At 30.7% G+C, this 13372-nt stretch overlaps 1 protein-coding gene across 1 annotated transcript; it reads left to right on the top strand.

The window, feature by feature from the left end:
- Window positions 1–4664: 4664 nt before the first annotated feature.
- Window positions 4665–11840, top strand: Tsp_10097 (putative aryl hydrocarbon receptor). Its single transcript, XM_003373205.1, has 9 exons — window positions 4665–4705; window positions 5151–5341; window positions 7051–7232; window positions 7289–7421; window positions 7490–7563; window positions 7651–7981; window positions 8728–8872; window positions 9844–10438; window positions 11769–11840. Exons 1-9 carry the CDS (start codon window positions 4665–4667, stop codon window positions 11838–11840), a joined length of 1764 nt encoding a protein of 587 aa, XP_003373253.1.
- Window positions 11841–13372: the final 1532 nt, after the last annotated feature.

Raw genomic sequence — 13372 nt, forward strand, 5'->3', positions numbered from 1 at the left:
TTTCCACCATTTTAAGATATGTAAGTTTTATTTTTGAATTTTATTTTATCGTATTCTATTTTACTTTATATCTTTTATTTTGCCCTATGCATGTGATTTATGGATCTTCAGAGAAGTTTTGAAACATATTTAAATGTTACATTTTTGTTCATAATTTTTTACTTAATTTTATTACTTTATTAAGTTGTGCACAATTTCTTCATTGCTTCATTATCCATTTATAAATAATTCTTATTCGAAAAAATATTGAAATATTCACTTTAAACTATATAATAATTGCAATTATTTCCATTTAAAATTTTTGTTTGATACTGAAAAGTCGATTATTAAAATAGTGTTACTAGTCAAAAATATCATACTTATTATATTTCTTATTATAAATAAAAAGTATGAATTATTATTAAAAGTTTACTAAATTCTTAGTTTCAAGCGAAATAGGTTTATTAAGTGTACTGTAAGTATAAGAGCCACGCACTGCTCAAAACACATACGTTCAGAATTTGTTAAATTATTTGAAAATAATTTAACAATCATTTGAAAAGAAGCAGTTTTTACTGAACTAAATGAAAATAATATTAATTAATTACAAGGTCTTATCTTTTTCTAGTAAATTAATTTATTTTTTAAGTTATATTAAATTAATTTTGCCAAGTGTTTGCTTTCAAATATAATGTACTTAATGCTTAAGCAGAAAAATTAAGTTGATTTTGTTTATTCCTGCCTATTAATTTTAGTTTCAAATACAATCACAAAATGTTCTGAAATTTATTCAAAAATTTATTCCATAATAATTTAGCTTTAACGTAAGACAATATTACATTATGACAATTTTGACGTAAGAAAGAGCATAATCTAATGACGGCTTTTTTATTAAACAAAATGTTCTAATAAGAGTTTTGAATATAATTAGAACTTCATCTAAACAAACTCTTGCAGAATTTATTTATCTAGAAGCTGTTAAATTTCTTTAAGAATTTAAGGTATTCATTTCAAAACAGTATAATAATACTGTTTTTGCATGCATAAATTTGCAGCAGAGGATAGAAAGCTGCAGTTCACATTAATTTATAAAGAAAATGAAAACGCAATTTATGTTAATGTAAGTGTTGGAAAGGAAAAGGATGAATAGTCAATCGATGTTCTTATCACTTCTTCAGTAAATATACTGTCGGCGGAAGCCGTCTCGAGGGATGATGTATCGTGATTGGTTGATTGCATCCAAACAGGTCAGCTGACCAAGCCCAGTAAGCAGTGATTGGTCGGGATAGGTGAAGATAAATTATTTACAATTTAATTCAGTTTCAAGACGTCGTCAGATCAATTTGACAGGTGATCACCTTGCATACGTACTTCATCTGTCAGCATTCTATCGACCAAAAGAATTGATACTGTTGTATTAAAGCAAGTAGGGTTTACGGTAAAAAGCACTGCAGCAATCTCAATCTTTCAAAGAGCACTGCACGCAAATTTGTAACATGAAAGCGTGACGAATCCAGTCAACCATGTACGCAAATCGAAAAAGACATCGAAATTTTAAGAGGTAAAGCACAGTTTTCCGATTTATAGACAAATTGCGTGCTCTCTAACAATTTATTTTTCTATCTGTCGTAACTGGCATTATATAATATGGCCTTCCGCTGTTTTAGCTTTCACTTAGCAAAGGTAAAGCCTAAGGATGAATGACTTTTTTGCTATCATCCCTATACAAATTTTATTATTAAAAAAATGTATTGTCATTAATGTTTTTCAGATAAGGAATTGCATCTTTTAATGCATTTTCAGTATTGCATTTTCCAGTACATGCATGCAATGAAGAGCTAGTTAGTTGAATGTGCACTCAAATTTTCATCTCAGTTGCATGTGGATGAAAATTTTAGAATTTTAATTTAAAAATTGAATAATCATTGTAAATTTTGTGTTTCATTAATGCATATTTTACTGACAACTTGAATTTTGAAATTGTTTATGCATAATACATTTGAATGAAGCCATTTCTTAGTGTGCGTAAAATTTGTCCAGATCAGTTTTGAATAATAATTGTTTTAATGGTCAAAAAGTGGCATGAAAATCTGTAAAATGCATAGTAATAACTAGGTTGTCAGTTAACAAAAATATCTGAACTTACGCTTTTTATTCAATCAAACGGTCATATACTTTCATCTTACATATTCTCCACTCTTATAGTACCATTTTCTTTATAGCTTGTGAAAGCAAAACCTTATACTGCAACGTGAAATTTTACCATTAACTGATCTCACTGCACTGCTGATGCTAAGCTATAAATGTTCCTTTAAATTGCTTTGACATTGACTTTCAAAGTATTGTGTGGATTAATAGATGCATAGGATGTTACAAAAGGAAAACGTTTTTTATAAGTCATAAAATGCTTTTCAGATAATTTTTGTTTGTGATAGGGAAAATGTGATATTCTGGAGCATAATATTTGCGTGCCCTTAACAGTAGTAGGTTTTAATCTAGTCGTTTCCATCATAGGTATATTTTAGGATAAGTACTATATATGAAATATATTTATTTTTTATATTTTTATTGCATTTTGTAACATTTTAAATATGCAAAGCAACTGCAACATTTTAAAATATTGCTTTAGCATAATCTAATAAATGATCAAAGGTGATTTTCACTTTTTAATTTAGAGCTCTTCATTTTTTGAAATGCTAGAAATTTCCTTTTCATTTATTGCGAAACTACTTTTCATTTTAAATTCAACTGAGAAGATTGTTTTCTACAATAAAGGACATCATGATTCTTCTCACTTATTTATTGAAAAAAGTTTTTTCATGCAGTTATGCACGTGTTATGCTGATTGTGGGTAATTCAGATTAATTTCAGTTTGCAGTGTCTTCTTTATTTCTTATGAGAGGAATCGAATGGGTTTTAGTAGTTGAAATTGAGCATTGATTGTTGTTTCAAGCATTACAATATTTAGTTGAACTTAAAAAAATTCAATTTTAAAGAGTTTGATAAATGCTACACACTATCATTCTGTATTGAACATTACACAGCATGAATCTCACTGCAAAAAATAACTACAAATTATCATTATATGACTGCCGAATTTACACTGATAATAATTTCTGAATCAGTTTTACCAAATCAAGTTTTATTGATGCAATTATAATTTTATTGTTGCTGTTTTTGAAGTGCGGTCGACGTAGTGTCATATCAATGAACAAAATGTAGTTGTTATAATGACAGACACAGTGATGATATCAAATCAGTCTATGTTTACTTGTTTGCATTTTCTGGCGCCAGCAATGTTTATCCATTAAGGAAATATTGGTCATACGGTAAGTTGGTGAAACTTTTGAAAGTATACCCATTAACAAGAAGTAAGATGTGTAAATTGAGCACTTAAATACTTTTTTCAAATTATATACCCAGTTTACAGATATTATTGCATCTGCATGTTTTACAAGAAAATTATGCTGAATTTTAATCTTAAGGTTTTGCTATTTCAAATTTAATGTTCGACATTTCAAAGACAATTTTGCAATTAATTTAAATGCAAAAATATTCTGCATTTTAACAAAGTGTTTTTTTTATTTACTTTAAATAATTTATTTTATAGAAAGAAAAATAAATAGCTCTTGCTTGCTTTCATAAATTGAATGACGTAAAAGTTCAAGTGGTTGCTAATAATATGGTAAAGTAGTTGTTGTATTTTAAAAGTTTACTGCCAAGCATACTTAATCAACATTAATAAAATATTGTGGAATTATTTATTTAGCTGGTTCCTATTGCCATTTTCCTTTTGCATGATTGAAGTTTTCTGCTGCTTCATTTGAACCTGCTAGAGCACTTTACTTTCCACTGTTGTTTCACTGTAAAAGCATCTTCTGCTCAAACCACTTAATTGTGATCAAAATTATTTATCGACATACTCTCAAGTAATGTTACCTTTCTAGCAGTTTATTTTTTTGTACCTATTATAGGGTATTTTAATGTTTTTTGATAATTGTCAATAACAAAGCAGTAAGTTTAAGTTTCTGAAATTGAAGTTGTTATAATTCGTAGGTTATCTGCATATTTCATTAACTGACGATATGCATGTGTTATGAAATGTTTTTTCTTCTATTTCATGTAAATTAATGGAAGATGAACTGAATTTTAAACTTTGTTTATTTTTATGAACTTATTTTTGCCGTCAGTCATATGTTGTTTTTAATGCATCTTAAACTCAGGTAATAAATTTTTATAAAATTTTAATTAATTAATAATGAATAAATGGAAATTTAATGAAAAGATTTTTAAAGTAAATATGACAGATGAAACTTCCACAGTGAGCTTGATTTATTACTTTTCCCCAATGAGAAATAATTTCCAGGACTTCTTCATTTTACAAGCTATGATAAATCAATGTTTTTAGTGCTAAAATAATTTTGCTTATTTTTTATCAGATTTTAAAGGTAGCATTTATCACAGAATTTATTGCTTTTAGTTTTAATGAAGTGATACGTGTGAAAAATGATGGAAACCGTCATTACTTTATTCTTATTAATTTCAAATCATTGCAAAAACTTACATTTGCAAAAACTTCAACAAATTTAGAGAAAAAATGCATATTTTATTTTACTATATCAATTTTGACACTTCAGATAATTTAAGATAAAAGTTTTTAAATCTTATTTCAGTTGTCGTTGAATATGCACGCTATTCACATTGTAAACAAAAATTACCCGTGCATGTTGGATCTATTCAAAATATGCAAATTGACATTCACGAATTATCTTATATTTTTCTTTATCTAAAATTTGTTCACCGCTTATCGTTATCTGTAAATTGCAATTTTCAGCAATTGTTTACTGAATAATAAATTTACAGAATGTAAATAGTCGCAATATTTTTATCAATTGATGAGCCATTGCAATTTATAATTCCTAAATTCAGTGCCATTTGCATGGTCTTTAATTGCATGTTTTAATGGCATGAAAACCAAAATTTTGTTCTAAATTTGATGCAAAAAAGCAAAGTAGAGTTTCCAAAGCAAATCTTTTTGCTTTTCTGTTTCACTTTAACCTACAGTAAGTTGCAGTTTTTGTTTAACATCCATTGTGATGTAGAAATGACTGCTTAACTGCGCTTTTAACAATTGTAAACACTGTTTACTGAAAGCCGTCAGCTTTTTGCAGAATTCGTGCAGAAAACGTCGTTCAACCGAGCGGAAGCAATCCAAGCAAGCGTCATCGAGAACGGCTCAATTCTGAACTAGAAGCTCTTGCTTTTCTCCTTCCGTTCGAGAACACGATCATCAGTCGCCTGGACAAGCTATCTATTCTTCGCTTGGCCGTCTGCTTTTTGCAAGCAAAGAACGTGTTTCAAAGTAAGCAAATTCGGGCCTGCTGTGTGGATAGGGGTGTTAAGCATGGCTTGCGTGATGTCGCCGTTTAGAGAATGCTTCTGGTATTCTACTGTATTTTGAGTGGGCGTGTTGTCATTGTTGCTGATTTACCGTAAACTACCGGCTGCGCTACATCACTGCAACGCCAGATTAAGAGCAATCAAGTCAAGTGTGAGTTAGATGCTTGAAAAAAAGAACTCACACTTGAAAACCAAATGCCACTCCAACCTTAACAGTGGCATATTTCCTCTTAGTACAATTCACAGATGTGTAGAAGCACTTGACACTGACTGTAGTCTTCTGACGCCGACAGCGGCCAAAGTACTAACTTAGGCAAACACAGACTGTCGACATATTGTTTGGGTAAATTTGACCTTAGCACTATCCAATCCAAGCGGTCCATCACAGTAGATGGAAGGTATTGATCAATTTTAAAGTACTTATGAGTAAGAATTCCGGAAAGGGATCAATTTCCCTCCATATTTTTCAACATTTCTGGATTTACTTCACCAATCGGCCAAGTCACGCAATCTGTGTCGGCTGAAAACGGGTCCAAAGTTGAATCGATCAACCACAGCAACGTCAAATTCGAGTTCGCAATTTGCAATAACATCTGAGTGGTAATTACAAACCTGAACTGACATCCTGCACTACCTCAGCGCAATTATCTGCTATAGAATTGTAGCGTTCGGCCACCTGCCGCCGCGCCTTGCATTGATTCTATGTTGTCGACTGAAAAAGAAAGCAACGATTAATAACGCCACTTTGCATTAAATGGCCACTTTCTAGACGGTCGATTGCTACCTGTCCATAGTTTTAACGTCTTGACCGTCCACAGATTGTGAGCTTCATCGATTCCGTCTTTTTAGATAAGCTTATTTTCCAAAATGAGTACAGCGCTAGTAAGGTACTTAGCCTGATGATTTGCAACAGGGCGATAAGGCGGCAACGATTATGTCCGTCAGTGGGACATGCTTAATTCTAATTTTAATTTTTATAAATACTCTGATATCTCTGTTTCAGTTTCCGCTCAGTTTCATCACCACCTGACATAAAAGTATAAGAGCATCTTTTACTGTGTACAATATTTGGCAACCAATTTTTTCTGATAATTATTTTTATCCTAAATGTACAATCAAGTTTGAAATGGAAAGAAGCTCTCATTTTCACTCTTACAAAACAAATATTCCACTGAAAAACTGAAAACAATTTCATTTATATAATGAACAATTATCAGTCTGTAATATTGGGGTTTTATTATGCAATGATTTTGTTTTGTTTTCATGTTTCATGTTTGTGTATCGGGTAGAAATTCATTTTGGAACGTTTTTTATTGCTGCATTAATAATATATTAGTACATTTGTATTTTTATTATTTATAACAAACATATTTTATTGAGGCATTATTTATATTTTTAGCAGTATAAAAGTAAATGTTTGGCAAAAATTAATATGAACAATTGTGCTGTTTAAACATTTCAAAAATTCTTTATTGCGTTTATTTTATTTTTATAAAACATTTTCATTAACAGTTTGCAGCGTTTTGCAAAACAGAAAATTTGCAATAATATTTTGTGCTAAACTTCATTATATTTTTTTAAATTTTGAAGCATGTTTATGATCACAGTTTTTGAATTTGCATTTGTAATTTTATTGGAAATATTTTCAATTGAAATGAAAATTAATTTCAGATATTTTGAAACAACATTTACAATGTCTTTATTTCCACGACTATCCATTTCTGAGCAACTCAAAATTTGAAACTGAAAATGTTTTAATGACGGCGCTTTCTGGATTTTTGCTGATGTTGAATCAAAATGGTGATGTGCTTTATGTGTCAGAAAATGTTAGCACGTATCTTGGATTTCATCAGGTTTTAGTATAACCGTTGAGTGCATTTTTATGAACCTGAAAATGAAATTTTTTTAGTGTGACGTTTTGCATCAAAGCGTTTTTGATGTAGTGCATTCTGAAGATATTGAACAAATCCGATTGGTTTTACAGGGAGTTTCAAACTCCGGAAATCAGGGAGATTTCTTTAGTTCACCTGCTTCAGCCATTGGTAATGCATAATATGCAGGCATATTTTATGATGAAAGACAGTCATTATTAATTATTGTTTACTTTTAGATGGATGCGTGTCCGTTCACCGACAGGCAGCTATTCGTTTTCGGTGCTTTATGGACAATACATGTGGTTTTTTGGTATAAAAGAAACATTATTTTTCAGAAAAAATTACAATTATTATTAGTGTTGTTATTGTATTATCATCATTATTATTACTATTACAGAGATTCGACGTACGTGGAAAACTTGTAAAATTGGAAGGCTTGCTGCCAGTGCCAACGTGCCAAGTGAATTCTTCAAATCGATTCCAACCAGGAATGCAAGAACCCTATGGCTTTCTAGCTGCATGTGTTCCAGTAGTTGTTCCAACTCACGTTGATCTTGGTATTGAAGGATCATTTTTGAAAAGCAAACACTCATTGCAATTAGTTTTGTGTTCTTGTGACGAAAGTTTTATGTGGGTTCTTGGAGTTAAAGATTCATCCCTGCCAATTTCATTTTATTCGTTTATTCATGAACACGACATTGCATTCATCGCTGACGCACACAGACAAGGTAAAGTGTATTTAATAATTGCCACTTTGTCAAGGTAAAATGAGCCCTTGGCCTAGATTAGCCGGCGCCAGTTATTTGGTGTCAGCAGCGCTATTGACCTTGTACAAAAGGGGGGGAGGGAAGAATGAAAGAAACATTTAAAATACTTTATTGAAAAAAATACTAAGGAAATATGTTTTTCAAAATATTTCTGCTGTTATTTTTGCATATTTATTTGTATTACTGTTATTATTTTTTGTATGATAATTCAGTTTATGGAAATTTCTTCACTATACATAAGCTATTAATTTTCATCGAACGAGTGCTGCTTAAGATTCATCAAAAAATTTTAAATTTCCATTCAGATTTATAAATAAAATATAGTACTAAGACATTAATTTTTTTCGGAACATTTTGTCGAAAATTTTCAACAACTGAAGCTATCATTACACGCCATAAATTACAAAATCAATGGAATTAAAGTTTAATGAGCATTTGGTTTATTACATTTCTGAAGTGTAAACGCAGGAAAAATGTTATAATCATTTTTTTTAACTGAGCAGCTTTTTTTAAAGTATTGTAAATATTGTTCAGTGTGATTTAAATGAAATTGAACGTTTTTGTAAATTCAGTTCAGATGTGCAACTTTGTGAGCTCATAAATGTTAAAGGTTTATTCCCACTGAATTGTTTATGCATTGGCGTAAATTGAATGGGATTATAGAAATTCGATGAGTATTATTTATCGCAATATCAACATATTTTCAGTCTTGGCCACAGGCAGTGCTGGTATATTGGTGTACAGGGTAAGAAGTAAAGTAAAAAATACAGAATATTGGCTACAGACAAGTTGCCGCCTTTCAACAAAGAATGGCAAACCTGAATTAATTACATGCACGCATCGGTTATTGACGTAAGTCAAAGTATTAATAATTTCTGATTGACATGTGATCATTTGTAAAATTAAAGTTTGAAAGCATCGTAAAACAGTTTTTTTCAATTATTATAGAAAGAATCATTTCATTTTATTTTGATATGTAGTGTTAAAATTTGTTTTGAACTGTTTTTTTGTTTCTTGTTTATATTTTACATTTTCTAATAATTGCTCTCATTGTCGTGTTCTACCTTCTTTATTATTCATTTATAATTTTTTCTGATAATTCATTGATGATTTTTTTATGTCAAGCAACAGTGATAGCATTGTAATATCCTGTCCACAACACCATTACTAGCGATTAGCATCTGTCATTTACTGACGGTTTTTTTTATTTATGAAATACGTTGTTTTCCTGCACACGTTCATTTGAAAGGATCATCAATCTATAATTAAGCATATGATTAAACTTTAGACTGATTAGTGTGAGAATTTCAAGACAGTTTTCATAAAATGAATAAATTTGAAAGTTACATTTTCATCCTACTCATACTGAGGAATTAATCTTAACGTTCGTTAGGCTAATTTAAATTCAACTTTTTGTAAACCTAAATGTCGTTAAAAAGTTACACTACAACTTGATGTTTCATTTCACGTTTATTATAATAAATAAATCCATTACAAGTGGCACTACATTCTAGCAACATTTTCAATGTTTTTCTATTTCATATTTCAATCTTTGTTTAAACACAGATATATGTTTATATGTATACGAATAAGTAAATTGTTCTTAAACATTACAGTTACAGTTGTAAGAATTACTTTTTTCTGTAAAGTGATTACTGTGAGTTTGATTTTTTATGATTGATTCAAAGCTTTTGTACAAAAAATCGCCATATTCTTTTCTTCATCATGATTATTTTAAATAATAATTTCTTTTTATGATATATGCTTTAGATGTACTTGTTAATGTATGTTTGTTTTTAATGCTTAATTTTTATTTTCTTAAGAGAATATGAAGGTAGCATGCTGTTGGACATGCGCGATTCTGCAGAAATGAAATATCCCTCCATTCTCGATCCAAATCATTACGACAGAGCAAACATCGAACCTGAGATGCTTTTTGCTTACAGTCATTTGACAAATCCAGTTGCTTCAGCCCTTCCAGTGAACACGAAAATGAAAGCCGTTTGGAAAATGGCTCCATTGAGCGACAGCAACTACTTCAACAAAATCGACTCCAACGCACCTTCAGCGCTGACTGGTCCAAACGTCACCGACTTTGCACCATTTTATCAAATGACAACAATGGGAGCTCATCATCATCATTTGAACAGTTACGGGGCAATGATGGAAATGCCGTCAAATTCGGACAGACTCACGCGTTCTGCTCAGCATCCTTCTTGTTCGGCAACTTCACCTAGCTATTACAGGCCGGCGTTTAGCGGCTATCATCACAGCTTAATTTTGAACGACAATTTTTCTGAATACCAGAACAGTATGAAAACTTCATTTACTTGCCAGAAATCAAGTCGAATTGCGCCGACAGCAAATCAACTATCCGTCGACACCACCGTCGCGACCGTTCCAAAAACACTTGTCCAGGTACGAGATGGCACAATTGAACAGCAGTCTGATTTAAATTAATCGCATCCTTTAGGAGCATGCTGCTTCAAAAAGTTTCTCAATCACCCAAGTGACGAACACTCTGTTGTGTCAGTAAATGCAATACATTCGAACAAAACATGCATGTTCAAATTGGAAAAATGCTTCATTATACAAGTAAATATTTACATGATAAAAGATGAAAATGCTGAAAGAAAAAATACAGCAAAAAATCTTTAAACAAATAATATGTACAGATTTAAAATATAGGATACTTTTTAATTCAAATGTTCTTGCAGAGTAAAATATTCAAAAACAATAGTTACAATTTAGGTTTACAACGAACGTCCTTCCGGTCCCCATTAACATCTTTCTCTTAACTGGATTAAGCTCCAGAATCATACCACATGTGCCACTATTTAAACTAATCTTCGCTGAGAAACGATGCAAAGACAATTTGCATAATTAGTATAATATGTAGTCGCCTAGAGATAAAATTCATTACAAATGGTATAAAATTAAATAAATTCACAATTTATGTCAAATTATTGGGCTCATGCATGGTAATTGTTCGAAACTGTAAAGGAATCCACCAGTATGTACAGTGGACATTATTCCAAGTATCTCAAAAACTGTGGTGAATTGCAATATAATTTTACGATTATTCCAAGCAATTGTGTGCCATAAAAAGGTATGTAAATTATGAAAATCTCAAAATCTAAAATTTTTTGAGAAATTTGATGAAGTTTCCGATTTCAGCATTTGGAATTTTTAGAATAAAAAGACTGGCATATTGCAGGAAAATAGCTTCCGAATGTGATAATTGTGAACAATTCTTATCTGTAAATTGCGATCAGTCAAAAAATTCTCCGAAAAAGGATTATAATTTTAAAATTTTTATTATTTAAATGAACATTAGGAACAATTCTTGTTAAAATGATATCTTTTTTTTGGGTGAAAAAATTAATAGATCCGTTATAAAAATTGACGAAACCAAACCATATGCACATTTAATTCACTTTTCTTTTTCATTATTTTTTACATCGATTTCGCTAAAATCCTATATTAAGTTTCACTTTTTTGTGTATATCTCAAGCAAGAAGAAATTGCCAGCCGTCCAGATATGTTCGCAATAGTTAGCGAATAATTCTGTACCGATAAAAAACAATTGCGTTAATATTTGAAGAAAAAACATTTTCTGGAAAATTGCAAAATTTCATGTGCTATAGACCTGTTTGTTTTCGCGAAAATCAGGGAAAATTTTGCTTTCACAGTATTGACATTTTTCCATTGTTATAGCTTTACATTGAAAAAAAATACTGGATTGCAGAGATTCACTTTAAACTACAAAGAAGTTGTGGAATCAATGACCGCTAAATCCGTGGAAACAGATCAACGATAGTCGAATTTCAGAATAGGAAAGTTTTCAGATATTATAAAGAAGTAATCGTTGAAACTGCCTAGTGTTGTGCAATGTTTCTTTGTTTGGGCAAGTCGAATTTCCTTAATTTTCGGCCCATTTCGAATAAATTGAAAAAAGTTGTTTCAATACGGGTTAAGATGTGCATAAAATATTCCATTTGTTAGTTTTCAACTGACTTATCTCATTTAATCGACCAGTGGAAGGGAATTTTTCAAGCTGTTATCGCCAATATTTATTAACACCTGACTGTCTTATCGTATGCTCACTGTACGTTTGATTTTTTCGAAAAAATAATCATATCATTGAATATTGCGCTGTTCATGATCTTAATTATTCATTGAGCATCTCATTGATACCACACATGTCGTTGTTTGATCGCATTTTCGCTTTGTTCATCATAATGATGTTACGCTTATGCAAATGAGCGTTAAATGTTGTATTTTGTCAAAATAATTAATTTCAAAGGGTTAAAATAAAATAAATTAACAATTTATGAAAAACCAATCCGCCTTTGATTAGTATTTATTGTAATTTTTCGACATATTTGCATACAAGCTATGTTCAACAAAAGGGTGCCTCAGGGAAAGTGCAATGTATTAATGAATTCTTTCTTCATATATGGAAGGAGTATTGTAGAATTATTAATTACAGATACTAAGAATTATTCTCAATTGATGATTTAATAAGGTATTTGATAGAATTGCTTGTTTGTACACGTATCATTGATTGAGAAAAATAATGCAATATTAGATGAAAAGTGTAATTCATTCTGTTTCTTTTAATAAGTCCTTATTTCTATATCGTTTGCAATGAATAAAACTGCGTAAATAAATTTTTTTAAAATTAACGATTACTGTATTACAAAAAATGAATTACAGGTATAAATGTTATTAGAATCAGAGACATTTCTTGGAGGAATAGGTTGCAGTTTTTGCATAAATATTAATAAAATGGAATTCTATTCTTTATTATCAAGATTTCAGGTTTCGTTTCCTTTTCTATCGCACGGATTAAAATCGCAAATTATGTGAGGTTTTTGTCAATATCTCATCAAATACGCTTTTGTACAACGTCTGACCAGGTTTGTAGTGTTTAATTTATTTTTTCTGATCAATTTAAATCATTTTCGGAATAACTTAAAATTTTCGACTTTTCAAAAAAGCAAGGCTATAGCCTTTGCTGTTTTTGCGATTTTCGAAAGTCGGCTTTTGTCACAAATTTCGCTTTTTTTGTTATATATTGCTAAAATCTGAAAAAGTAATAGTTTCTGGAAAGTTCCACGGCAAACAAACGCGTACGTGTCGAATAAATGATCTCCAAACTTTCCATGTGCCTATCTTAATACACAGGGAAGCAGCCCATCTGAAACTCCGTTGAAACGGATCGACGATGGTTGAATTTTGGTATAGGAAAGATTTTCGACATTATAATGAAGTATGCTTTGCAACTGCCAACACTTGTGCAATATTTCGTTGTTTTGAGCAAGTCGATTTCCTTCATTTTAGTCCAGT

This window comes from Trichinella spiralis, assembly GCF_000181795.1.
Source record: "Trichinella spiralis strain ISS 195 chromosome Unknown Scfld6, whole genome shotgun sequence".
Lineage (NCBI taxonomy): Eukaryota > Metazoa > Nematoda > Enoplea > Trichinellida > Trichinellidae > Trichinella > Trichinella spiralis.